Genomic DNA, 27,547 nt, shown 5'->3' on the forward strand with positions numbered 1-27,547 from the left:
TTTTTTTTTTTTTTTGGTACTGGGGATTGAACTTGGGACCTTGTGCTTAAAAGGCAGGTGGCGGACCCACTGAGCTAAATCCCCGGCCCTGGGTATGTGACTTTGGAAAGGGACTTGCTGTCACTGGGTTTCAGTTTCATCATGTGTGAAACGGATCAGGACCCACATCTGGGATGAGTATAAAGATGGAGTGAGACGCATGCATAATGGCTATGGGCCCCTGCTATTGCTGGGGATAAAATCTGCTCCAGCCCTTCTTCCCCAGCAGAAGCCAAGAGTTCATGGGACATCTAGTGTGTGCCAGGCCTTGCTGACAGTACTGGAACAGAGCTGTGAACAAGATGGATGCGATTTCGATCCTCATGGAGCTGAGACCACCTGTCCACATAGTGGTGTGTGTAACCCCTGGTCTACATGCCCTGATGCTGCCTTAGATTCTGGGCCTCTTCCCTCATCTTTTTTGGAATGTTAAACATCCCTGCCTCAGAGCCTTTGCACTTGCTGTTCATTCCGACAAGACACTTCCCCCACCTACCACAGGGCTCAATCACTCACCTTCTCAGAGCTTGGCTCAAACGCCACCTCTTCAGAGAGATGCCTGTGATCACCCCATCTAACACAGCTTTTCCCCCTCAGCCATCACTCTTTTTTCTGAGCCAACTTTATTTTCCTTCTCAGCCCTTACTTTTATTAGTTTATACATCTGCCTCACCTGCTGTAACGTGGGTCTGGAAGTGCTGGGGTGCTTTCTTTTCCTTCCTATCTACAGCCTCAAGCACTCGGGGGCAGGTCTGGCTCATGGTGGCCCGAGAGGGAAGGGACTCACCCACATTCCCCACAGATCACCAGCAGGGCCAGGGCAGGCGGTCGATGCCCACGCACCACTCACCTGGGCCGAGGACCAGTGAGCTTCCTCGTATCCCAAGGCCGATACGATTGACACAGGAATCCCAGTTCTCAGTTTGCCTGAAACAACGAATGCGGTCAGAGGTGATGGGAGGGAGGGCAGACTCCTAGGCCTTCACGGGAGGCCACATTTGGACTCTGCTTCAGGTCACCTGTTCTCCGCCCCAGCATCTGCCCAGCTTCAGCTCCCCTTTTGCCTCTGGTACCAGCTCCGGGCTGTCCTAAAGAGCACCCCTCACATCCTGTCACACTTCTGCTCAAGAACCATCGCTAACTAACTCCTACTATCCACAGTAGAGGTTTCTATACTTTGACATTTCCCACTCGAACAAAAAGAAATTAAAAGGTGTTGCTGGCACAGATTGCCAGCTCTCCCCACACCCTCAACCCAGGGCTTAGTGTGATGCTACCCACTTCTTCCTCTTAACGCTAACATATGGCTTCAGGCTATAGCCATGGCTAGGAAAGGTCATGTGCAGACCGTGCCCAGCAACTCTGCCCTTTACAAGGTCTCTGTGTGTCCTCCGCCCCTTATGTGAGGTCTCATTCTGGCCTTTGTGGAAGGCACTCTTATTTTCCCATTTCATAGATGGAGAAACTAAGGCTCAGTAGGACGGAGCAGCTCGTCTCAGGCTGCGCAGGAGGAGAGGGCTGGGACGTGAACCCAGGTCTGCCTGCAGCTCCGGGTGTGTTTCTGCACTGTCCCTTCCAGCGCGCTGCCCTTGGAGGCTAAGCTCTGCCTGGCCCCGTTCTGCGGGACCTGGGACAGGCTAGTTAAAGAACTGGGCCCGGAGGTTTCTGTTGGCAGCGTCCACTCCAGATGAGTGACCAGGAAGTTTCCCTGGAGATGGTGGAGTTTGAATGAGAGTCTGACCGGGAAGTACAAACCAAGTGAAAGGGCTGACGGTGTGGGCAGGAAAGGTAAGGCAAAGCCCTTCAGGGAGAAGGCACTGAGCGGCAGAGGGACTCACTGTTCTGGTTTGGCAGCAGCTCAGCTTGGAGGATCTTGCTGATGACGTCTTTTAGAAGTTCAGGCTGTGGGAAGAAAGGGAGCTGCCACTTTGGCTGAGTCCCAGGTCCTCCCCCCACTAGGAGTGGGCAGGGCTCGTCCTCGTGCTGAGGGCAGCGGCGGAGACGATGGGATCCCAAGTCCCTTTGCAGATTAGAACTGCAAGGAATCCAGGGGACCAGGCAGATCTGAGTGAGGCACAAACTCAGCTGCTTGGGGACCCGCAGGTGGGGCATTGGATGCCTCCTCCTCAGAGCCCTGCTGCTCTTCTGCTGCTGAACTGGCTCTAAGGGAGTTGCCTGAGCTTCTGGTTCCCCGAGGGAAGCCACAGCCCTCAGGTTCACTTGGAAATCTCCTTGCTTTAAAATATTGGTGAAAAAATTAATGAATTAAACATAAAGACCAAGGAACACATAGCTAAAAATATATAGATCAGCCAGTTGGAGATCTCAGGTTCAGTCTGACTCAGATGGGTGAACTGGGGACCAGAAGAAAGAGGTCCCTCTGTGGGCCTCTGTGATCCCAATGGGACTGTGAATGGAGGGGCTGTTCTCTAACACAGGGTCAAAACTGCAGAAAGACAGCAAGCGCGGGGCCATGCACGTGACTGTGTCTCTCAGCCGTGTCTGGGCCACAGCAGTTGCCTGAACACATGGCCTGGAGGTCTGGCTTTGGTTGATTGCAGGAGGCCAGCCAGCCCACCCCAGGGTCCCTGTGGACATCGCCTCCAAAACAAACGCTGGGCAATGTCTCTTTAGAATGGACCGTCCCAGCCCACCCCTATGCCCACAAGGGACAACCTGTTAATACTTACGTTGAATATGTCAATATCTGAGTTCATAAGTTGGATCCGATCAAAACTGCAACAGAAGATGTATGTGAGAAGAGCCCTGTGGTGGGCCGGCCATCCCTTCAACAGCTCTCTACTGAGCATCTACTGTGTACCAGGCACAGCACAGGCTCTTGTGATACAGCGGTGAATTGAATAAAACCTTTGCCTCATGAAGTGTACATCCTAGTGGGTTGGAGCACAAATAGTGGTCCAAAGAACAGACCTCTCCCCGGGAATGTGGACGAGGGAGCCCAGGATCCTCTGGGGGAGTGCACTTGATTTCTAGCTCAGCTGTTCATTGCTAGGCAGGAATGCCTGCCCAAGCTGGTCCCATAGACTCAGCTCTATATCCTAGCAACTGGTTTGTACAAAAATTCCCAGCCCTGGTTGGGCGAATCCCAACATACCCTGGAAACCGGTCTACCCTGGGAGGCTCTAGTCTGCATCCCTGGAACTCACTCTGGGCTGGGGGAGGGTGTGGGACAGGAGAATCAGCGGGGCCCAGAAGGTACTTTCATGCTGGCTGTAAGGGGCTCAGTTACTGGGGAGTGACTGTCACTGCCCCTTTCTTAGGGGAATTCAGGAAAGGCTACCCAAGGCCAAGAGGCTGGTGCTGTGCGGCCCGTTCCTGTGGCCAGGATGAGCCTGCCCTGAGGCTGCTGTCAGGCTGTTCAGTTTCCTTCCCTGTCTCTGGCATTCAGTCCTTGGTAGCAGGAGAGCCCAGGCGAGGCCAACTTCCTGCTCACCCTAGAGCAGCCCTTACTTGAAGCCCGTTCACTGGGTGTTTAAAGAGACCTATGGTCACAGACAGATCCCATTTTCATCAGCGGAAACTTTACAGTGATTCCGTGTTTACCTGATGCCATTAAAGTTGAGCATAAGACGGTCACCCTCGCTGTAAAACTGAACTTCCGAATTGGCTTCCTGCAACAAGAAAAGCCCAGGTTTTATTTCTTTGAAGTGGAGGCATCCAGAATGGCATGAGGGCCATGCAAGGAGGCTCTGGGGTCAGCTCTCCTGGCCTGAGTCTCAGACGCTAGCTGTGCCCTAGGGAAGGGTTTGCCCTCTCTGGACCTTATTTTCTGCACCTCAGAAGTGAGATAGCATCTGTACCCCGCCCCATATAACACGCGACATATAGGCTTTTAGGGGAAGACAAGGACAACAGTGCAGCCAAGGTGTGAAGCCCTCGCTGTGTCAGGTGGAGCTGTGAGAACTGCAGTGACAATGTGCGGTGATGTGACCCCCGTGTGGTAGGCCCTGTCATTACCTTGTCGTGGAGGTGAGGAAGCTGAGGAAGAGGACCGGGAGGCCCCTGGAAGTGTAAGCCACTGCGAATGTTATTGGAAAGTCTGGAAGTTGTACCAGGTCTCAGATATGGGCTCGAGACGGGTGTCAACCTGACCCATGGCTGGGGTGACCCTGAGGAGGGAGTGCCAGGCTGTGCTCCAGGTCAGCGGCATTCAGAGGATGCCCTTGTCCCGCAGGCTTGGACTCGATGGCCAAAGTGCCTCTCACTGGCCATAGGGTGGTCAGTAGGGAGGGAGGCTGGCCTGGGGTCCAGAATCAGAGGAAGCCAAGGCACCAAGCAAAGTGCTTCCTGTTGCACCACACCTCCTGTGTCTGCAAAAGACCCCTAAGCTGTGAGGTGCATGGCCGGTACAGCTGTCCACAGCTCTCTCATTCTGTGTCTTCTCTGCCTGCCGCAGTGGGTACAGCTGGTGCTCCATCAATGCCCAGACAGGGTGGCGGCACCTCACAGTGGCTGAGTGTTGCTGCCCATTCTCTTTAGATGTCCCTCTGTTTCAGTGAAGCTGTCTCCCTGGGAGGTTTTGTTCTCCCTGCCCCTGGGGGCTGCTGGTGGCCGATGACTGAATGATGAGGGGTAAAAAGGCTGACCTTCTGTTCTCTACCAGATTCATATGGTACAATCCATGGGTCAGGCCCTGGCCAGTCAGCTGCTCTCTGCTCAGCCCTCCCTGCTGTGTCCTGAGAGCTGTCCCCCAGTATGTCACCATTATGAGAACCTTGTCCTAGGCTCAGCCTCTAGGGGCCCTGCCCAGGACCCCTTCCCCAAGGCTTGTTCTACGATGCCCCACCCCGTCCCATCACCCACAGCTTTTCTCCAAACGGAAGCTCTGCAGTCAGAGCTGCCAGAGCTCCTGAGAAGAGCCAGGGGAAAGCTCCTTGGAGATGATTTAATTCTGTTTAGACTTTAGAAGGACTCGGCACTCCTGTTCTCTGTCAGTGTGGTTTGCATGGAGCCAACTCCCGGTCCCTAGTCCTGTGTGTGTCCCAGTTGAAATTTATATATTCAACCTTTTCTGACCACACAGATTGGGTCAGGAATGGGCACATGACCCAAGCTCATCCAATGAGAGTCATCCCTGAGACTTTCGCTGGAGCTCTTGGGAAAGAGAGGACCTTCTTGTTGGAATTGTAAATCTGATAGGATATAAGCTCGATGCAGGTTGGGGCCCTCCTGTGAGGAGATAGTCTGCTGAGGGTAGAGGTGGCACAGAGGAAAGAAAGGCTGCACAGGGGAGAGAGTAGAATGAAGATGATGTTGCTAAAGCACTTGGACCCAGCTGTATGAGCAAATCAGTTCCCCTTCTGTGAAGGTGAGTTGAGTTTTTGCCCAAAGATTCCTGACCAATAAAGTCAGAGGGATAAAGTTAAGACCCCAAAGTCCTCAACTTGATACCCAAATCCTCCCCACAGCCGGCTGGATGGGCAGGGGGGCAGAGCGACAGTGAAGGGCAGGGACGCTGCTGCCCAAGTCATGGACGATTGAACTCACGATGCCCAGGGTGAAGAGGGGGCGGCGGTCTCTGTTTGTGGCAAAAATATCCATGACGATTTGTTGGGCTGCCTTGGTGCTGCCCGGGGTCAGGTGGAGGTAGGGAACTTCCTGAGTCACCGTCTCCACCATCTGGGTGTTGTCCAGTCTATCCGCAATCTGGAAGGACATTAGACCCATGTGTGGCCTCCCAAGTGCTCCACCAGGGCCACAGGCCTCCTGCTGCCCCACGGGGCCTGACCCCTACCTATCTCCCCGGCTTCTCACCTTCTCTCTGCCCCAGCACACCGTCCTTGGCGCAGACCCTCAGGTGTACTGTTGTCCCCACTGTGCTGTGGCATCCCCTCCCTGTCTGGAACACCTCCCCTCTGGGGAAGCCTCTTGATCTCCGGCCACAGAAGGTGCCCAGAGACGCTCCAGCACCCTTTGTTAGCACAGTTGTAGTGGAATGTCATGTGTGTGATCATCTGATTCAAACTTCCGTGTTAGACTGAAATCCCTCAGAGGTCAGGTCAGGTCTGCCGTGGTCCCCAGAGATGGAAGAGGGGTGGGCAGTGCCACGTGAGCTCTCTGTCCTGACTGCAGCAATCGCCCATCCAGCTTCGGGTGGTGAATGGAGCCACCCACCTGTTTACTAATCTTCTCGAGGCTCGACTTCAATTCACGGGCCAATTCCGGAAGCTGAGGGGGAAGAAGCCAGAGCAGGTCAACTCTATGGGCCAGGTGAGGCATACGCCTGTACCCCACTGCTGGAAAGAAGTGTTCCTAGAACCCCAGAAAAGCTGGGTGCCCAGGGTCCTGGCCACATTGTCTGTCACTGGTGGAACAACAGCCCCCAGGCCAGGCACTGAATATCTGCTGTGACTAGGGAGTGGCCAGAGGTCCGGGGCTGCTCCCTGCTCCGAGATAGACAGAAGTGACTTCAGCCATGAATGTGGTCGATGCCAACCACTCCCCATATTCTCACCACCTAAGCCCCGATCCCGAGTTCTAATCCCCAAAGACTTGGAATCTGTTGTCTGTCTGCTGATCTGAAGCCCTACCACCCTCCCACAACTGTGAGCAGCACTTTCTCCCCTGGACCTTGGTTTCCCCGTCAGGTACCCCAGAGGAGGTGGCTGTTGGTGGAGGATGTGTGGGCTCCAGTCTGCCCGGCTGTGACAGTAATGATCCTGAGGTTGCCCAGGCCTCCGGGCTCAGGGGGAGAGAGGGCTCTGATAGCTTAGCTATGTCTACCATGGCTCACACAGTGGTAGGACAGTGAGGTCATCAGTTGCCATCCCTGGACTGCTCAGGGTCTAGGATACCTTTTTGCTCCCTAAGGCTCAGGGGGAGAGAGGGCCCTGATAGCTTAGCTATGTCTACCATGGCGCACACAGTGGTAGACAGTGAGGTCATCAGTTGCCATCCCTGGACTGCTCAGGGTCTAGGATACCTTTTTGCTCCCTACAGGGACGGAGAGGTTTTCAGCTTCAGAGGCCAGGTCACAGCCAGGGTCCATCACCGGAGGGATTTACCCCAAGGCCAACTGGGAATCCTGCCCAGGAGCCCAGGGAGCTTTTGTCCCCTGTGCTTAGCAGATGAGGCAGCAGAGGCCCCTCCTCTGTCCCGTGAGGCTCACCACATAATCCAGCAGGATCACAATTTTTTCCGAAGGCAGCAAGGTGGCTACCATGGCATTCACTACATCCTGCCGTACGATGAGGCTGAAAGCGGCGTTGGCCGGGACGGGTACTGTCAGGGAAGTCTCTGAGCTGTTGAACCTTATGGTCACCTTGCCCTTTGAGTCCAGCACCTTGGCCTGAGGAGACAAGGTATTCGAACTGTAAGGCCACAGCTTCCTCTACCAGAGCCACTGGGTTGAATGTGTTCCCTACAGCTTTCTATGTTGCCCACGCTGGCCTTGAACTTCTGGGTTCAAGAGATTCTCCTGCCTCAGCCTTCTGAGTTCCTGTGACTACCCGTATGGACCACTGTACCTGAATTTCAACATGGATATCTTATCTTTCATTTATATTTCAACTTCTCAGATACTTCAAACCCTTTAGATGAAGGGAAAATTTCAAAACAGCAACGAGATGGGTGGAAATGTTTGATGCTGCAGTTTCTGAAAGGATCCTTGAGAGCTGGTCCGGGCTTCACACCACCCTGGTTCAGCGGGAGTCCAGCCCCAGCAAGGCTGTGTAGCCCCACATTTTACAGAGCTGATGGTTAGCAGTACTTTCTGACAGCCAGGCCTTATGTGGTCTTATTTTAATATAACTGGCCATTATTCTTTACATTTACAAGTAAGGAAACAGGGAGGTGAAGAAACCATCCCAAATTTACACAGCCAGTCTTGTAGCTGGAGAGAAACGCAGGCCTGTGTGGTCCCTGAGTCTGTGTCACCATCCTGAGCTCTGTAATGTCACCAGCACTTTGGGCATCTGCAGGAGTGCACCTGAGTAGGCCCAGGGTCCCGTGCACAGGCAGGGTTAGGGCTGGAAGACAGTCCCCTGGCTACATGCTCTGTGTGGCCCCACCTGCAAGGTTTCCTCCCTCAGATTGGCCTGCACGGGACGTGTGCAGCCTGTAATGACTTCTAAAGCAGCCTTTGTGCCCCGGTGACCGGAGTCTGATCCCTGGTGACCGGAAAAGAGCAGCACAGTCCCTACGTGACTGGGCTCACACTCACCTCTAGGTTGAGCTGGATGACATTTTTCTCAATGGTGGGAGACAGAGGGTCAAACTGCAGGCCTCCAGGACCAAGGGGAATGGGCACTGCTCGGGGCAAGAACATTGTGTGAGGCCAGAGTGTAGGGTGAACAGGTGGTTTGTAGCATGGCACCAGGGAGGGGAAGGTGGGAGGGGTCAGAGGGAAGATGATGATGATGTAATACTGACGAGAAGGGTGGTATGAATGCCCCATCCTCACAGTGACCTTAGCAGGTGGGTCCTATCATCACCCCTGTTGCAGAGGTGAGGACGCCGAGGCTCAGAACAGTGGAGTGACTTGCTCTTGGTCTCACTATGACTTGACTGTTGTTTGTAACTCTCCATCTCCCCAGCAGACTGCAACCTGCACCCAGAAGCAGGCGGGGTCTGGACCCCAGGTATGAAGCCTCCTGAGCCCTGGTCTACTGTGTTCACCACGGGATTCCCCATTTGGCCGCCAGGTGGCAGTGGCTTCCCTCTGGCCTTTAGGTGAAGACCGGGGAAGGGTGGAGGGCAGGATTAGGCCCTTGGGTGCCTTCTTTCCCGGCCAAGAGCCCTGACCCTGATTCTGATCTTGACCCCGTGAACAGAGGAGGTAGACAGACTTGGGTTTGAGCCCAGTGACTCTGGCTAGTTGTTTCCCGCTTCTGAATCTCTGTTCTATTTTCCTGTGCCAGGGTCTCATGTGTACTAAAGGATCACACTACCCAGCCCCCAGGGTCCTTATCATAAAAAGGAGGTGTAGTAAGTCCTGCTTCATGGCTGGTTCAGGCAGCTAGTCACAGCGATATCTAAATTACACGTACTTGGAACTGGGACAATTGGTCTCAAGCCTTGCCCTACTGGTCATTTCCTCTGCGAGCTCAGACAAAGGACCCAACTCCTCAGAGACTCAGTTTCCTCTCACTAGAGTTGGAGCAATGACTGCTGGTTCATGTGCCCTCTGAGGAGTTGGTGAGCAAGCGTCAATCAAACATCCAGGCCATGACCTCCTGTCTCCACCATTCTTGGGGAGAGAGAAATGACCTTCTTCCTGGGCACTCATTATGTCTCTTCCCTTGTTCCCCTTTCTCTGTCAGCGCGCTGCAGCCACTGTACAGTGTCATCCACCCACCCATCCCTCCATCCCTCCACGCGCTCACTCAGCAAGTATACACGCTTCTCGGTGCAGGCAGAGCCCCTGCTACAGGCCTGGAATTTTCCTGTACACTTATAATCCTCATAAACCACCCTGAGGGTAGGGTGGAGGAGCCACGTTTTCAGGGAAGGAAACTGAGGAAAAAAGAAGGAGGATGACTTTCCTAAAGCAAGTCAGTGACAGGGCTGGGTCTTGAACTTGGACTTATCCAGGCACTTGCTGGTCTCATATGGAAACGTGAGCATAGAAGAGGCTTAGGAGGTTGCAGTTGTGGATTTCTGTTTGCTTGTGCTGGGCAGGGATCAACCTGTACCATCCCACCAGCTACTGGGGCCAAGGTGCTGCTCAGGCTCCAGGGGAGGCAGGCCTAGAGGCTTACTGTGCAGTGGAGGAAAAGGCAGGGTGGGGACTGAGCACCTACCCTTCACCAGCTTCAGGAGGTCTGCATACATGTCATCAAAGGCAGCCTCGATCACAGGACACAGCTGCAACAGTACAAAGGGGGTGTGTGTTGGCCAGGAGTGGTACTCAGCTCTGCTGAACCTGTGCCCACCTGCCCACCTGGTGGGAGTCCCCCTGCTGTGCCCCAGGTCAGCCAGGTGCTCATCCTTGGTTTGAGGGACTCTGGGGTTCCACTCCCAGTCATCCTTGAGCTCAGAGTCCACCGTACCCCCAAGGACTACCTGAGGCCTTTTGCAGTGTTTTGTTAGTTGCTTTACTAACCTAGACCCAGAGAGGAGGGAGAAACCGGTTCAGACACCCAGCCAAGAGCCCACCATCTGCTTGCAGGAAGGGTGCCCCTGGCACCCACTGTGTTTTCTCCCATTGTGCCCCTGTCCTTCATTCCCATCAGCCGCTCGATTCTGGCTGCACATTCGAGTTTCCCAAGATACTAAGGTTCCACCAGATCAACTGCACATTAGTTGCCTCCAAATCTGGGGTAGAACCAGACATCAAAACTTTTTGTTTTCAGTACTGGGGATCAAACTCAGGACCTTGCTCTTGCGAGGCAGGCATGGTGCCCCTGAACTAAATCTCCGGCCCCAGACACCATAACTTTAAAAAGCCTTCTGACAGTTCTGAGATACAGCCAGGGTTGGAGACCCACATATTTCCATGAAAAGGGGCTTTCCAATTTTTCCAACAAGCTCCTGCCACCTGTTCAACTCTCATATGTGGAGGGCTTCTTTCCCTGAAGCCAAATAAACTGTTCTTGTTACTGCTGAGTCCAATTCAGAGACTCATGGTGGGAAACCAGGATGATAAATGGAAAGAAAGCCTCTACTGGGCCTTTCACCATTAGAGACAGATGTTACACAAAACGTGTTTTGCAAATCTAGATTCTTGCCATATTTTCTAGAGGAAAATATATTTCATCTGTTAAAATATGATGATGCCAGTTAAAATATTATTTTCCTTGAGGTTTAAAAAAAATTTACAGCTGCACCTTACCTTAAGAAAGTCCTGTCTTAATGTGCTAGATTTCTTTTCCTGGGATCCACCAGATCTAGAACGTGTTTTACAAATCTAGATTCTTGCCATATTTTCTAGAGGAAAATATATTTCATCTGTTAAAATATGATGCCAGTTAAAATATTATTTTCCTTGAGGTTTAAAAAAAATTTACAGCTGTACCTTACCTTAAGAAAGTCCTGTCTTAATGTGCTAGATTTCTTTTCCTGGGATCCACCAGATCTACCTTGTAAACAGCTCATAACTGCTCAGCTATACAATGTGACTTCTATGTTTGATTCTGACTGTAAGAGCCTGACTGAACCACAGCGACTCCATGTTGACCAGCAAACGACCTAGAGACTGTCGCTCCCCGCCATCCCTTATAGGATAACTAGTGATTAATTGTGAATTGTTAGGTAACTGCTTTGAAGTAGCTGGGAAACTAAATGGAAACTATAGTGAACACAGAGATCCAACATAAATCACGCCACTCCTTACTTGCCTGTAGTTGAATATTTTGAACATTATAATCTAAGTTGTAAATGGAATGGATAATCGATCTGCTGATCATTAGTACGTGACGGTCAAGTATATGCTTGATGACCACTAGCTCAGATCAACTGATTCTTTGCTTTTGTCCTCTTCCTGCAAGTTTTAAGTGTAAACACCCCCCGACAGCCCTATATAAAGTGGCCTCTGTTTCTGAGCTGGCCTCCTCTCTGAGCTACTTGGCTTGGGGAGTGCCGTCTGGCCAGACTAATAAAGGTCTATTTGCCATCTTGCCTGGTGTGTTCCTTCCTGGGTGACTCTCGCTGTCCGACAAGCTCCTGGAGCCTCGCTGAGCTTCTGAGCCCAGCATCGTGGAAGCCTCTTGGCTGTTCACGCTCCAGGAGTAAAAGTGAGACTTAAGTCTTACACTGACCTCCTTATCTTCTTTGTGGGCTATATTCACAGCAATGCTGTGACCTTATAATTTGGCCCATGCATTCTTAACTGTTTCTTTGGCTTTGTCTCCTCCAGACTTAAAAGCTACACAGCTACCAAGATGACAATGCCAGGCACCTACCAAAGGCCTTTAGACAGACGCTCTGTAGAGTAACTGTAACTGCTGATCACAGCTATGCCCCTCTTCAGCTGGAAGCAGGCAGAGCTGTCTGCCCCCTTTCCCCCCTCACAGTGGCTGGGGTACTTCTTCAGATGGGGAATATTGCAGATAGGTAAGTTAATTAGATCTCTGTAGGAGGTTAGACAGGGCTGTCCTCAAGGAGCCAACACAGCAAGAAGCCAACATGGAGGACAATCAAGCCACATCCACTGAAGGCCAGAATTGTAAAAGGAGAGAAAGGACTATACCCTTGTGCTTCCCCTGGGGATGAATAGCAGTGATCAATATTCTAAATAGGTTTCAATCACCTGGGTGGGGGGCCAAGGTGGTAATCCAGCCTTTCCAGGAAATATCCCTGACCCCCACTCTTACTGAAAATCCTTGTATGAGCTTGCTGTGTGACTTGCTCCCCATTTGACCCCCATTTAATCAATATTACCTGGGTGACTGTACTTGTAATCTTATTGGTTGGTCATGGTTTTGCCCCACCTCATGTCCACCTTGTAATTTCCCATTGGGTCTTACAGTTTTGTCCCACTTTGTACCCACCTCACCACAACCCCTTTGAGAAGTGGGGTGGGGGGCAGCCCACTTTCCGGTCCCTCTTCTGTCTCTTTTAGATAGCAGCTTTCCTAGTCTTAAAAAAAAAAGTTCTGTCTTTAAGCACATATGCACGGGTGCGTGTGTGCATGTGCTTCCGGGGAATGACCCCAGGGCCTTCACAGGGACCCAAACCCCCAATTCTTTAAATTTTATTTCTTATTTTGAGACAAGGTCTTGCTAAATTGCTAAGTTTCACAGGCTAGACTAGCACTTTAGGTCCTCCTCAGCCTCTCAGAGTGTAGGGATTACAGGTGTGTGCCACATGCCCAGCCAAGACATTCCTGCCTTTAAATAAAAAAGTAAAATCCTTAAAAATCCTTTCTTACTCCTGTAAGAAAGCCCACTTTTACCAAATTATTTACTTTCATGTTCCATTAAAAAACCTTCTGGATATGTACTTTTGCTAATAGTTAAGGATCTGAAAATTCTCACAATAACAAAGCCTTGCCTTGCCTTTGATACCATCCTAATATTCACCCCCTCCCCTTGCCTCCTACCTCTTCTTCTTTTTCTTCACCCTCTCTCAAGGTACTGGAGAAAAGTACATTGCATCAATGAAACCAACCTTATAAAATTAACGGTATAAAATCTCATTTGAGTTCTGTGTGTGTGTGTGTGTGTGTGTGTGTGTGCACGCGCGCGCATGCGCTCGCGTGTGCTGAGGATCAAACCCAGGGCCTCCTTCATGGTAGGCAAGTGCTCTACCACTGAGCTACATCCCTAGCCTCAGTTTTCAATTATTTATTTACAGTAATTTTATTGACCTCTCGAATACATAGATATTTAGCCTATTAAAATAATAGATCTCCTATTATTATTTGAGATGTGGTGTTGCACACCTGTATTCCCAGCAGTTTGGGAGGCTGAGGTAGGAAGATCCTAAGTTTGAACCGATTTAGGAGGATCCCAAGGTCTTTTGACTTAGTGAGACTCTGTCTAGAAATAAAAAATAAAAAGATTGGGGACATAGCTCAGGGAAAAGACCCTAGGTTTAAACTCCAGACCCCCAAATCTTTTTTTAAAAAACTAAATATGATCCTCTTATTAAAGAGGCAGAAGTTGAAACTCTTAAACATGACTTAATTAAAGCAAACACATAATCTGGGCATGGTGGCGCACGCCTGTAATCCCAGCACTCAGGAGCCTGAGCAGGAGGATCACTGTGAATCTGAGACCAGCCTGGGCTACATAGTGAGTTCCAGGGCAGTCTCAACTACATAGTGAGACCTTGTCTGAAAAACAACTACAACAAAACAACAACAAAGAATTTACCAGCGCTTCACTGGTCAAGGCCTCCCGGCTCACTTGTCAGTTCCATGACATTGACCTCAATAGTCAAGATGGTCAATGGCCCAATCCATTGCTCTTAGTTTTGATGAGTAAATTATTCAATTACAGTAGTGTCCACACAAGAGTCAGCATGCAGTTCTACTCTAGTCCCACAGGGGGAGCAGTTCCCACAAGCCAGAGCCTCCCAGTGCACTCACCTCAGTTTTCACCATTTTGGGCAGGGCTGGCACAAGGAGGTTCATGACTTTTTTCGCTAGAGAGTTGACCAAGATGGAGAGCCTTTGGGAGAGGAGAGTGGAGGAGATTAGGAAGGGCTGGAGAACATCACCCATCGGACAGGGAGGAGGAATTTGCCCAAGGACATGAAGGCTGGTAGATGACGCTGGAGAGTGGGGAGGGGACCCACGCCAGCCACAGACAGTAGCAGAGTTCTCAGGCAGCAGCGCCTGGGTGTTGCCTTTGCAAATCTGTGTTGGCGTTGAGATGGAGATGGCGTTTCTCTCCTTCCTCCTGCTAAGGGGTTTTGGAGCCCTAGCCACGGAGCAGGGTTTGGTCTCTGCCAGACTGATTTCTGATTGAATCCTCTCCTGCTGCCCGGAAGGTGTCATCGCCTGCACTTTCCAGATGAGGAAGGTGAGATACGGGGAGGTGACCTGCCCTCATCACCCAGATAGTAAGCGAAACAGATGTATGTTATGCAGCGTGGACGGTAAGGTAAAGTCTTTGGTTTTTACTGACAGGCTCGGGTGGTTCGAGGCCCCAGAGGTACAACCCAGACCAAGAATGAGGAGGGATACGTTCTCCTCCTTCTCCAGGCCTCCCCACTCTCCCTCTGCGAAGTGGCCAAGGCCGCGCTGCTCTTGGCTCACCTGTGCAGCAGGCGGATGCGCAGGCTGCTGCCGCTGCTGGAGCACTCGCGGAGGACCGGGCGGCTGGGGCCGCTGTCGCTCCTCTCCACTCTAACCAGGGCTTGGGCTTCAGACTCCATGTGGAACTCCACGATGGTCTTGACCAGGGGCCTGTGGTGGCGGCACCAGTGGCGTGAGCGTGGGCCACGCCCGCGGCAGACAGGCCTGCTGTTCTATTCTCTCCCCATCTCCCCTGCCGGTTACTCCTCACCCCCAAGTTTCTTTATTCCAGCAGTCCTGATCCCACTCCTTTCTGAGTGTGACAGCTCCCAGCTTCTCGGTACAGCATGTGCAACCCCGAATTCTGGACGGTCCGCAAACCTGCTCCTCCCACAGCTTCCTGGCCTGTCTCTGGCCATTTTGTTTTTGTTTTTGTTTCTGAGACAGGGTCTCACTATGTAGTTGAGACTGACCTGGAACTCACTGTGTAGCCCAGGCTGGGCTCGAACTCACAGTGATCCTCCTGCCTCAGCCTCCCAAGTGCTGGGATTATAAGTATATGTGATTGTTTTTGTTTTTGTTTCTGAGACAGGGTCTCACTATGTAGTTGAGACTGACCTGGAACTCACTGTGTAGCCCAGGCTGGGCTCGAACTCACAGTGATCCTCCTGCCTCAGCCTCCCAAGTGCTGGGATTATAAGTATGTGCCACTACGCCCGGCTAGCCATTTCATGCTAGACTTGTGCAGGCAAACCTTGCAGTCACCCTTGGATTGCCCCCCGCCCCCATATTCAATTCGTCAGGAAACCCTGCTTCCAACACACCTACGACCCAACCACTTCTTTCTATCTCCCTGCCTGAAGTCCAGGTCTCAGCTACCATTGCCTTAGCTGTGGCAGTACCTTCTGGATACCCCACTGCCTCTGCTCTTGACCCTGTACAGTCTGTTTTCCCCAAAACAACCAGAGAAATCTTTTACAAATGTTAAGCCTTGTCATGCCTGTCCTCTGCTTAGGCTCCCCATGGCTCGCATCTGTGTCATATTCATAGCCAAGTCTGCACCTGGCTCACAGTTCTCAGCATAATCAGCCTCAGGGCCTTTGCACTTGTTCTTCTCTTTGCTTGGGACTTGTTTTTTCCAGAAATCTTCATAGTGGCCGTGGGGGAATAAGTAGATGAATTCACCAGGCCCATGGTGCCTGACTGAGGGGACACTCACGTGTTGAGTCCAGCCACCATGTTTAGGGGGATCTTGACCATTATCTCTTGGTAAGAGGTTGAGGGTTGGACCTGCAGCTGGAGGATGCTAGCAGAGGTGACCTTCAGCCTGGATGGGATTTGCAAGAGGTGAGAATCAGGCTTCATGTTCAACTGAGTGTCATCCCCAAGTTCGCTCTCACTCTATCTGTCCTGTCTTCCTGTCTGTCTCCAGCAGCGGGACCCTAAGACCTGTCCGCTGACTCCTCCCCTACCCCTGCTTGCAACACTGTCAGGGTGCCTTGGCTGTTAGGAGGTGACTCTCAGGCTGACTCTTAAGACCTCTGTGACCTGGCCCTGCTGACCTCCCCTTGTCATGGGGCCTGAGCTCCAGCCGTTCTGACAGACTCTCACCCTCCTATGCCTTTACTCAGATGGGTGCTTCTGCCAGGAGCGATGCTTTCTGTGAATCTCTGGCTCAGTTGTCACCTCTGCCGAGAAGTATTGCCTTGTTTCTTCACTCTTATGCCAGGCCACCTTCCTTTGGGGCTTCCCTCTTTGGGTTCCCGAGTCACTGTCTTATTTATTGTTATCTCCTCTGGGAGCTTTCCCAAGGACAAACTCAGTCTATGGCCATTGTGGTCAGGTGCAGAGCTGACACGGACTGATATTTGTTGACTGACAGCATGCAAAGTGCGTCGGGGCAGAGGAACTGGACCCAGCGTTTCCCTGCCCCACTCACCAGATGATGGACTTCAGGATGGTGTTCATCAGGTTGATCAGCAGAGGGAAGTTCCTGGCTGGTTTCTCCCGCATAGCACTGAGCAGTGGCAGCTGCTGGAGGATGGTGGTGGCATTGTGGTCTTCCAGCTTCTGGGTCAGCTCTAGAAGAAGATCCAGGGATTAGGGGCCAGGAGGGAACACAAGAAGGATGACTTGGTGGGTGGGTTTTCCAAGATGGGGAGGACTCCCCAGACCTGACATCAGGCAAGGGCACAGCCTACTCCTCCTTCCGTTTCCATTGTGTAGATGTGGCCTTGAGTACGGTAACCTGGATGGCCAACTTTTACACAAAGAGTGAGGCTGAGAGTCCTCCCATCAACCATTGCGAAAGCCTTCCAGAGATGAGAGGCGGGGGACCCAAGACTCTATTGGGGGCACTTCCACGGCCAAGCACATTGGCTAACAATTCACTGGCACCCACATCCTACAGGCCTGTCACCCTAAGCCTCAGTTGCTGTGCTGAAGAAAGAAGAAAGAGTCAGGAAGAAGGGCCTATGAGTCAGGAGCCTCAGGGTTTGTCCTTGCTAGACTGCCAACACCAGAGCCCATTTAATTGGTGTATAAATGCCCCAGCTCCTTCAGCCTTCAGGCAAGGTGACTCAGCCTTGTGTCCCCATGGGTGTTTCAGACTTTTGAGTTACTGCTTTGGGGCTGTTTCCCTGCTCTGTGATCATGGAGCTGGGCCCTGTAAATGTCTCTTTTTGCCAGTTGGCACAATGTTGCCATGCGTGGAGGAGGAAGTCCTTGTGTGCTCCTGTGGTGGCCTCTGGGTTGTGCATTAGCAGCACCTGCAAGGGCAGTAGGTGAGTTCTGTGGGGCCTGGCCAGCTTCTAGGCAGGGCCCCAGAAATGGCCTTCCAATGAGTCATCAGCAACCCTTCTAGGCCTGGGGAAGGCCACCGGTTCCCTGGTAGGTGGCTGTCTGCCTTCGCCTTGACTTGCCAACTGTGGGCCAGCTCTGGCCCAAGACAACCCAGTGAATGGCCCCTCTGCCCTCCCTCCTGCAGTCCAGTACCCTTCAGCCACATCCTTCCCAATATGCCTAGGCAGATTCTGTGCCCCTGAGTTGGCTTTGTCCTGGGGAGCCCTCTTCATCCCTGGGGTACCCTTTAGGGTTCTCCTTCTCCCTCTTACCCAATGTCCCATTTCTTATCCCCTGTTAATTCTTTATATTGAACAGAATTACTGGGATGGTGGTGTGGCTTCTGTCTCTTGACTAACCCTAATGCATACGTTGCTTGCAGTCCCCATGGTGGTCACTGGGTTGGACAGGCACAAGCTCTTTCCAGCTCAGTGCCTTTGCGTGGGAGTCAGAGAATGGGCCCAGGGCACCTCTGCCTCCCTGCTGCCTCCAGAGCTCTCTGCTTCATTCCTACTTGGGGACCCATCCCAGGCTCTGCCTGGGTCCCTGGAAATGGAGGCCTGGTCCTCGAAGTCCTTCGGGCAGCCCTGCAGAGCTGATGGCTTTCCTCTCTCAGGGGACCAGGCTTTGGAGCAAAGGCTCTCAGCGTGATTTCATCCCCTAGGAGACATGTGGCAATGTGTGGAGACAGTTTTGATTGTCACGCTGGCTGGGATTTGTGGCTAAACAACCTGCAGTGCATGAGACAGCCCCCTGCCCAAAATGATTCAGACACAGGGACGTGCCCAGGTGAGAAGCCGCTGTGAGCTCAGCAGGCTCTGACCGCTTTCTGTCCCATTGGGTGCTCCCACCAGGCCAAGAAGACCCTTTTATTTGTTTCCAGTCAGGAAGCTGAGGCTCAGGGACTTGGCCAGGGTCACAGAGCTGGGAGTGACAAAGTTGTGTGTGGGACTCCTGGCCCTGAGAGCCGGCTGGCCTTACACTCAAGGTGCTCTGACGCTGGAATTTCAGGCAAGGGCAGGAGGGAGACGGTTGTGTCACTGCATGTGATAAGCCACACACCCCTTCTGTAGGTCACAAGCCCCTGGGTGTGGGTTTGTTGAAATCAAGGCATTTATGTAGAAGGGATCTTGGTATTATAGACTCGAGATCATAGACACCCCTAACCTTTAGAACTCATTCTCTTGTCCCCCCGACAGTCCTGGGATCCAGCCATGCCTTGTGCACCTCCAGTGATGGGGCACTCCCTTCCTCTTTGGAGGGCTGTCACCTGCCCCTCGCCTCTGGTGGTGATGCCTGGGATGACCCAACTTACGTTCCTTGATGACTTCTGGCCCGAGGGTGAGGACTGCTGCGGGGCTGAGGGTGGCCTCAGCCAAGGTGGCTGCCAGCAAACCACAGAGGAGGCTGAGAGTCCAGGGGCCGGCCATCTTTTCAGGTGTCTGTGAGCAGCCGGTGGCAGGTGGCCGATCCTGGGGTGAGCACAGAGGGCCCAGGTAGATGGCAGAGAGGCCAGAGGATTGGGCCACAATGGCTGGACCTCACTTAGAGAAATGTTGTCCTGGGCCAGGGCAGGGTGGTTGGAGGCTGGAGAATGAGGACTTGGGTGGGACTCAGCGTGGTGGAGTAGGCTTGTTGGCTTAATCTTGCACTAGTGAGGGTTTGGGGAGGGATGGGTGGCTTCTTCGAGCTAGGGGAGAAAGGCAGGGAGAGAGGCCGGCCGGTGGGTGTCTCCCGGGGAGAGGATCTGGGTGTTCTGGCCCTGTGACTCCTCTGTGCCCTCTGCAGGATGGAGTGTTAGCCCCTGTAGCTGCTGACCTCGCCTGCTCATGCCCTGTGCTGCCTGCCCACCCCTGAGGAGCTTCGGCAATGGGCGTCGGGTGCCCCGAAATAACCAGGAGCCTGAGCCTGCTAAGGTGAAAGGGGCGACCCTGTCCAGCCTCCAGACCCCCGTCCCTGTGTGTGTGGAGCCTGAAGGTGGAAGAGAAATATCACGGCTCAGGAGTAGGAGGCGGCCTGTACTACTGGCTCTGTGACCCTCGACAAGTGACTTATCCTCTCTGAGCCTTAGGTTGCACACCTATAAAAGGGATAGTTGCAGTATGCAAATTACACTACAGGATTGTTGGGAGTTGGAAGGAACCACCTGGTGGTCAAAGCCAGAGGACAGAGGGGACAGCCTCCAGCCGCTCCACCCAGGGAGCCCCTACCTCCACTCCGTATCCCCACAACATCTTGGCCTGTTTGCCCTCCATTGTCCAACTCACTGGTTAGCCCCTGGACAAAGGAGCCTGGAGGAACAAAGAGCCCGGTGGCACCGCCTCCTGCGAAAGCGTCCCCTCCCTGGGTCCCAGCCTGTTCATGCGTGGCTCCCCGGGCAGGAATGTCTCTTGCTCCCCCTTGTCCTGCTACCTCTGTTCAGCTTGGTGACCAGCATGTCTTCTCTTCCAGAAAGTCTTTTCTGACTGCCCTTGACCGCCATGTCCCCGGGCCTTTCTTGGACACAACGCATCATGTTAGTCACACTGGGAGACCCTTGTGGGCCCGTGTGCCTGATGCTGCTCTCTGTCCTCACTGTCACCCCAGCAGTACAGACCGAGTACAAGCGGTGAGTGTATGCAGAGTGAGTTTGTGTCACTGGAATGAGGTCTGGAAAAGACTCAGCCTGCCCCACACTGCTCTTTGGGCTGAGGAGGTTGGCACCTCCATATCCTCAGCCCTGACCCTCAAAGGTTCCAAGTGAGGGATGTAACCTGAGCCCTGTGTTCCTACACTGTTCCCCACAGGTGTCCCCAGCACCTGTAGCCTTCCTGGTAGCCAAGGCTTTCAGCCCCTCCCTGAACTTTTACCTGGTCACACCGGAGTCCTGGGGCTGCTCCTCCCTGCCTGGGCAGTGGGTCTGGAGACCCAGCCTTATATCCAGGCAGCCATCCCATGCAGGTGGGTCAGGGCCTTGGGCTGGGCTGAGGTCTCCAAGGTAAATATTTGCAGCTCTTGGTGAACCAGAGCCCTTCCTGGAGGCAGCTCAGAACTCCAGCTTCCTGAGGTTTGGAGAAGGAGGGTCTGAGCTGGTGGGAGGGGCGGGCAGGTTGCTGGGGCACTGGGGCATGTGGTAGGGCAGCTGGCCCAGGCACAGAGAGAGCCTTGCATGGGCTCCCTGAGTCCTGTGCAGTCGTTCCCATGAGACAATGGTGAGACAGTGGTATGATGATGAATGAAGGCCTCCATTATGCAGGTGCCACCCCAGGCTTTGCATTTGCTCCCCGTGCAGCAGTGGCCAGTTATCCTGATCTTACTCAGGTCAGCAAATGGCACAGTCAGGATTTGAAGCATAACTCTGACTTTAAAACCCATCTGAAGATGTCTCCATAGACTGGCAGACAGGGGGTGCCATGGGACAGACTGGGTTCAAGTCTTGCCTCCACCATTTCCATGCTGTGTGACTTGGGGCACATTCCCTAGCCTCTCTGAACCTCAGTGTTTCTGTCTGTAAAACAGTCGTCCTGCTAACACCTGTCCTGGAGTACTTGGAACAACATAGTGCACCCTGCGGAGCATGGGACCCGCAGGGAGGAAATGCTCAGCAGCTGTATGTGGTTGTGGCTATCGTCACTGGGATTGCTTGTAAAAGGGTAAGCTTTGTGGAAAGGCCATGCTGACAGCTCAGTGCAGATGATTTACTTGAGTTAATGGAAGGAATCCCCAGACTCACCCCTTATTCCTACGTGCATTCAAGGAGATAAATCCTTATTACTTAATTCCCTAAAGAGAACGGGCTTGAATCCCACTTCTGTCACTTCTTTATGTGTCCTTGGGCAAGGTGCTCTGCTTTTGAGACTCCACGGCTTCATTCTGTTGTTGTTAACTGGAGAGTAAATCCAAGGCTTTCTCACTGAGCTGCAGCATCATCCCTTTTTTATTTTTTCTTTTGAGACAGGTTTTTACTAAGTTACTAAGTTGCCTAGGCTGGGCTTGAACTTGTGATTCTCTTGTTTCAGCCCCCCAGAGTGCTGGGATTGCAGGTGTGCTGTGCTATGCCTGGCTTCATGACCTCATCTGTGGAATGGGGATCACGGCAGCACCCCCGCCTGGCTGCTAGGAGCATGTGCTGAGGGGCAAGGCCATGTGGCACTGGGCTCGGGCTTTCATTCGCAGTGAAGGACAATGCTCTGCCTGTCTGTACCTTCATGAATGTAGTGAGCAGTGTGGAATGAAACAAATGTGATCATGGCCATGAAGCAAGGTGACAAATGCCCAGGCACCCCTGTTGGGTCAAAGGCCTCGCTTACTGCACCTGACAGTCACCCAGAAGGGGAAGTCATGCTTCACTTAGAGCATCTGAGGCTCAGGAAAGGTGTGACTTTCTCAAGGTCACACAGCCAAGGAAGGCCGAGTGAGCGGGGATGAGCTGCTCATCTTGTGCAGATCACACACTCCTAACCCCACGCTGTCCATCCCCCGTGACCCCAGGACAATGAGGACCAGTGATGCTGCAAGGGTGGTCTTGGCACACTCTTGGGAATTGTCCTTGTTGTGGGTTTCAGTCCAGACGCATGGATCTGTGCTTAAGGCTTGGATGACCACTGTGGAACCACCTCCCTCCGCAGGGCCTGAGAAAGCTGCAAGCATCCTGAGTCACAGAATGTGGCCTGGCTGGTCTCATCCTCCTAGAGCTGCCAAGAGGAAGAAGGCAAAGAGCTCTTGCCATTCTGCCTTGACTGCAAAAGCGGATGCTCCAGGGCCAGCGGACTCGCCAGAAGGACCCTGATGATGTCTTGGGCACATCTCCAGAAAGGCACAGGCCCCCACCACAGTTCCTCAGCTGGCCATGCCTGCTGCCCACAGACAATGCCCATCTGTGGGGCACATGGGCCTGGTGCCAGGGCTTAGCCTGCGGCAATCCCTGCTTCCTGTGCTTGGTGCTGGTCCACTAGCTCTCTCGGAGGGTGTACATGGGCCTGTACAACCCTGGCACCTCAAGTCCGCACACGTGGAACCTGTACCTGGCCTCAGTGCCACAGCCTCCTGAGCCTCCTGGTGACCTTCTGGTTCGGGCCTCGCCTCTCCCAGCTCCAGGCTCTTTCTTGGTTATGTCCTGGGCCCTCTCTCCTGCTTCCCTGGGGTACTTGAATACCTCTATGAGGGTGCCAGCCAGGCTCGGCTTAGAGCATTTCCTTGTCTAGAGAATGGGGGACAGTTGCTGTCCGTGAAAGCAGGGGTGGTCGGGAGAGAGTTCGATGTTAAGTCAAAGAGGGGTATCCAGACCCAACAAACAGAATGGAAAAGCCTGCCCTTCTGCAGATCCCTACACTGAGGCCCAGAGAGGAGAAATAAGGGTGTTGTGACCCCTTTTCCTAGATGAGGTAGGATCTGGAAGAAGGTTGGTGAGCTGCCCACATTCCTTCAACCCTAAAGCACGGGCCAGGGTGTGGCCACAGCTCTGCCTGACTCTAGAGCTGTGCTCTGTCTCTCTGGCTCAGCTGAGAGGAGGGATCATCCTTTCCTGGGAAGACTGGCAGTGCAGAAAACCAGAGAGGGCTTCTGAGGTCGTGGCAGGGTTGGACAGGTGGAAGTTAGGAGGACTTGCTGATTGCTGTCTCAAAAGAAAGAAGGGAAGCAAGAACTCAACAGGCTCAAGTCCTCATTGTGTAAAGGCTCTTTTTGGCCCAAAGAGGATGCACCAGCATGGCAGAAACACTTCACTCTTGAGCCCATTCCAGTTGTCTGGGAATGGCTGTTGAAGTATCCCAGGGTCTTGCCTCTGCAGAAGAGGGTGTGACAATTGATTAGTAATGCCTGCCGTGAGCAAGTATGGCTGCCTGGTCCTTGCTGCATCCCACAGGGGTCCGTCCTTGTTAGAGATTATGGATTCTCTTGTAAAATCTTAAAGACATAATGGAGTGTAGAGAAGACCTCTAGGTAACTTTGGGGTTGATTTTGGATAAGTCAGTTCTTATCTCTGGTGTCGGTCTCCCCAACTCTAAAATAAGGGTGTTGGGCTGCAGGATGGGGCGGGCTGGGCAGGCACTGGTAAGCTCGATTTGCTGCTCAGCACTCACTACACAGTGGGGATGGGCTGTGCCTACAGCGTCGCCTGGTGGTTTGGGGAAAGAGCTGTTTGGATGAGCACTGCAGCAGCACCTAATAGCCTCCCTGCTCCATGGAGGGCCCAGCTTCAATGTCCAGAAACGGGATTATTAAATAAACCTGGGCTCCAGGCAGCCAGTATAGAACAATGTAGAGAAACCAAATGAAGCAACTGGAAAGGGAAACAATTCTCTCTACATTTTATTAGTTTTTTTTTCATCTAGAGAACATTCTGGAAGAAAATGGACACAAAGTAACCCTGCTTATTTTTGGTGGGATCATCCTGGGTGACTTTTACTACCTTTTTGGTGCTTTTCAGAATTTAAGCAATTCTACACTAAATACATTTCTACACTAAAAACATTCACACTCAATGGCTTGAAAATGAGTCACTAGAGGTTGGGCACAGTCAGGGGAGGGGAGGAATCCTCCCTCCTCCCCCAGGTCTGACCTGCAGCTCCCCCACCGTGTCTGACCTCAGCCTCCACCTGTTCTGGTTCTGGGTAAGCGCTGTGATGGCCTTGCTGATAACAGCCACAAAGGCGTAGTCACGTAGGTTCCGGAATCTCAGGCACAGAAAGAAAGAGATCAGTTCTGGAAACTCCAGGCATAATCCCTCTTTTGTGGGACAGGAATAGATTAAATTCAATGTAAACAAACAGTGACTGAACCAGGCTCTGTTCTAGCCCTGTGTGGGGGACTAGGACTGGGTTTCTGCCCTTGTGGGGTACACGGGTGCACTAAGTGATTTCAGAGGTGCCACAGGCAGCGGTTGGTGCTATGATTTCCACCTGTAGGGGTGGCACTGATTGGCGGGAGGTTGGCTAGGTGTAGCAGGTGCACTATCAACAGACCCTGAGGGAGTGACCAAGCTGGGAGAGTGACAGGTTAGCAGGGACCTTGGCCCAGGGATAGTTTTCAGGACAGACTAGCAGGAGCAACCCCGGAGGGTGGGACCCTACAGCAAGTGTATCCAGTCATAGCACACAGGCAAATACACGTGAGGGACTGAGACAGGTCGGCATGCCCTGTCCTCTGACTTCTCCCTGTCCTTGCCTCTTGCCTTTGACTCCCTTCTCTGTCTTTGTCTGCCATGGTCCTGTCTCTCCCTCTGTCTCTTCCTGTATCTTCTTCTGTCTCTTCCCTCTCCGTGACCATCTCTTGGTGCCTTCTCAGAGGCCCGAGGCGGAGCCGTGGGGCCCAGTGGATAGCTCAGGTACGGGTATCTGAACACACTGGCAGATGATTTTCCCCTGACTACTGTGTGGCCTTGGGCACATGTCCTCACCTCTGTGCCACAGCCTGGGATGGAAGGGGGACTCTAGGTTCCCGCCCTCAGCCCTGAGCTGACTCAATTTTGGGCAACGAGGACACTCACAAGAGGGGCGGCCTGGTTCTCAGGCCATACTGAGTTCGGCCACATGACAGCCGCCTGAAGCTGACTTGGAGCAGGGCCCCGGATGCGGACAGGGCCCTTCTAGTGTGCATTTCTGCCATCACTGCTGCTCTTGCTGTTATTACTGCTGCATGTCTGTGAACAGAAAGGGACAAACAGCTTAAGAGCCCAGGGTTGTGAGAACTATCCCTAGGTGTGGCCACCTGTCATGAGAAGCAGTGTGTGGCCACCATGTGCATAGGGGCATAGGAAAAGGGGTGTGTGTCCCTGAGATAGGAGGGTCCCTGCAGGATGGGGTGTCACTGGACTAGGCCTCTGAGGGAACTGAGTCTCTCAGTTTTGGAGCCTCAATTTGGGGGTGCCCACCAGTTTAGCTCCCTCTCCCTTTTGATAGCCATCGTTGGAGACAGACTCACAGGGCAGCCCCCCGCATCCTCTCCAGGCCATGAGAGCAGCGGAGGTCCCACCCCTGCAGTCTGAGGCCTCGATGAGGGTGTGTGTGGTCTTGGGATCCATCCTCAGTGTCTCTCCCTGGATGTGTTCAGTTTCTTTAGAAAGTCGGGACTGGTGGGATGGAGATGCGGCCAGCCAGTGGGTGGCTCATTGGTCAGCGAATGTCTTGCACCTCTCTGTGACATAGTTCTGGGTGCCTTGGACAGAGCAGGGAGCAAACAGAGCAGCCTCTGCCTTCCAGGACTCACACTGCTCTGGGAAGACAGAGTGAGCTGGAGATTGACCCACTAAGGTAAAGTCACAGAGCTCTATCGTCTCAGTCATGATGACGCTGAACAAAAGAGGACACACGTGGACCACTGGAGGGACCATCAGCACCATGAAGACATGAGGTTTACAAGGTCTCTGCCTCCCTGGAGGGCCTGGGTGCCCCCCAACACCTGCACACGAGCGTGCACCCACCGTTCGACTCCCTGTTCAACTTTCACACATTTGGCTTGGAACACATTTTGGGGACTCATCGTGCACAGAAGGGGCTACTTGAAGTACAGAACAGATGGATCCTTCCATTTCTGAGCTCTCACTACCACCAGGCTGAGCCCTGGGCCTGCAGGTTTATTACGATAACTTCCAGAAATTGGAGGCACAGCAAGGCCCAGTGATCTGCTTAAGGTCACACAGTTACCAGACAAGAAGCTGGGATTTGAACTCAGGACTCTGTGACTCAGAAGCTTGAATCTTTCATCCAGTGTCTTCCCAACCCTTGCCACCCTCACCTGTCTGCTACAGCTGCCTTTGCATTTTGCCATATCTACCAATTCCTGGGATGATTACTCGGCATACACTGGGGTACATGAAATAACACCTGAAAATTTAAGTTTCCTTTCCTGCTTCTACCAGGAAATGGTGTCTCACTGGTCAAAGTGAAAAAACAGCATCAATTTCTGTAAACAGAAAATGGCAACAGGACCACAGTGAGGATAATAAAGGTGACAATGAAGCGGGGCGGGCACTTACTGTACTCCAGCTGCTGTTTCACTCCCTTTTGTTGCATTAACCTCTTCACCCTCACGCTGATACCTGGATCTGAGCTCTCAGGAGGTTTGCCTGAGCTCCTGCCAGAGAGGTGGAAAACTTTCTCCAAAGTCTCGGTGAAAACAAACGGAAATGTGTTGTTGAGCTCTGGCTAGCAAGAACTGCCTGCTCTTTCTTTGATTTTGGTTGCTTATTTATTTATTTTTCAATAATGAGCTACATTCCTAGCCCTTGCTCTCTCTCTCTCTCTCTCTCTCTCTCTCTCTCTCTGTCTCTATAGGGGAGATTAGCAAGTGGAAAGGTGTTGGAGACACATCAGGACCAGGCAGTCTTTATCTGTGCTATCACCGAAAGGGCTGAGAGGGAGAAGGAAGCAGACTGTGTGGTAGGCAGCCTGTGTTCTTGAAAACCCTGCACGGAGCTACCCAGGGTGAATTAAGCAATTCTCCGAGTGCTTTCTGAGCGTGAGAGCCAAATCAAGAGTCTCTTACCGTGCGAGCAGCCATGTCCACCAGCAGAGGCTTTCATCCAAGTACAGTGAGCTCTGTAACCTTCAACCTCTTCACGCCTATTCTGGATTCCTTGTCTTCTCGGGACTGGGAATGCCTTGCCTTTTGGTTGTCCTGACTGTCCAGGGGTCAAGAGCGGGGCCCAGGGGATTCACGGTGCACCTCCCTTGTGGTCACCCCCTCGGGGTTTGGTTCCTGTTTTTACACTGACTCACCTGGTTACCAGGTTGCCCAGGAGGAAGAAAGAGGTAATGAGGAACTTGCCCTCCACGTGGAGATCAAGGTCATGCTGGCAGGTGGGGGCTCTTGGCAGCTCCTTCCCTCTTCCCTCCAGGACACCCCCCCATCCCATCCCTCTGCTCCTCTAGCTCTGCTGCTCTGGAGAGAGCATTGCCAGTGTCCCCCTGCAGTGGGCTGACTTCTGGTCATTCCTCAGCTCTGTCTCTGGCTGCCCCTCTTCCCTACTCTTGCTGCCCGGGCCTCCCCTCAGACCTCCTCATTTCTTCTTCATTGGCCTCCCTGACTCTCACCTGGCCCCTCAAATTT

At 52.8% G+C, this 27,547-nt stretch overlaps 1 protein-coding gene across 2 annotated transcripts in view; it reads right to left on the reverse strand.

Annotated features, from left to right (window-relative positions):
* Bpifb1 (BPI fold containing family B member 1) overlaps positions 1–27,133 on the reverse strand; it is a 28,970-nt gene extending 1,837 nt beyond the window's left edge. The window contains exons 1-15 of one of the 2 annotated variants that reach the window (XM_010628399.2): positions 26,984–27,133; positions 18,837–18,993; positions 16,620–16,761; positions 15,900–16,007; positions 14,702–14,851; positions 14,030–14,111; positions 9,801–9,864; positions 8,222–8,307; positions 7,169–7,348; positions 6,175–6,228; positions 5,548–5,706; positions 3,604–3,671; positions 2,730–2,775; positions 1,878–1,941; positions 890–966 (exon numbers count right to left, since the gene is read on the reverse strand). In XM_010628399.2, coding sequence (XP_010626701.1) covers positions 890–966; positions 1,878–1,941; positions 2,730–2,775; positions 3,604–3,671; positions 5,548–5,706; positions 6,175–6,228; positions 7,169–7,348; positions 8,222–8,307; positions 9,801–9,864; positions 14,030–14,111; positions 14,702–14,851; positions 15,900–16,007; positions 16,620–16,761; positions 18,837–18,993; positions 26,984–26,998 — 1,452 coding nt within the window. In that variant the 5' untranslated portion in view covers positions 26,999–27,133. Of the gene's footprint in view, positions 1–889; positions 967–1,877; positions 1,942–2,729; positions 2,776–3,603; positions 3,672–5,547; positions 5,707–6,174; positions 6,229–7,168; positions 7,349–8,221; positions 8,308–9,800; positions 9,865–14,029; positions 14,112–14,701; positions 14,852–15,899; positions 16,008–16,619; positions 16,762–18,836; positions 18,994–20,370; positions 20,519–26,983 lie in introns of those variants that run through there. The other variant, XM_010628398.2, reaches the window with a different exon arrangement.
* Between the last annotated feature and the right edge of the window lie 414 nt (positions 27,134–27,547).

The sequence above is a fragment of the Fukomys damarensis genome, unplaced genomic scaffold (genome assembly GCF_012274545.1).
Source record: "Fukomys damarensis isolate Sample0158 unplaced genomic scaffold, DMR_v1.0_HiC HiC_scaffold_22, whole genome shotgun sequence".
In the NCBI taxonomy this organism is placed as follows: Eukaryota; Metazoa; Chordata; class Mammalia; order Rodentia; family Bathyergidae; genus Fukomys; species Fukomys damarensis.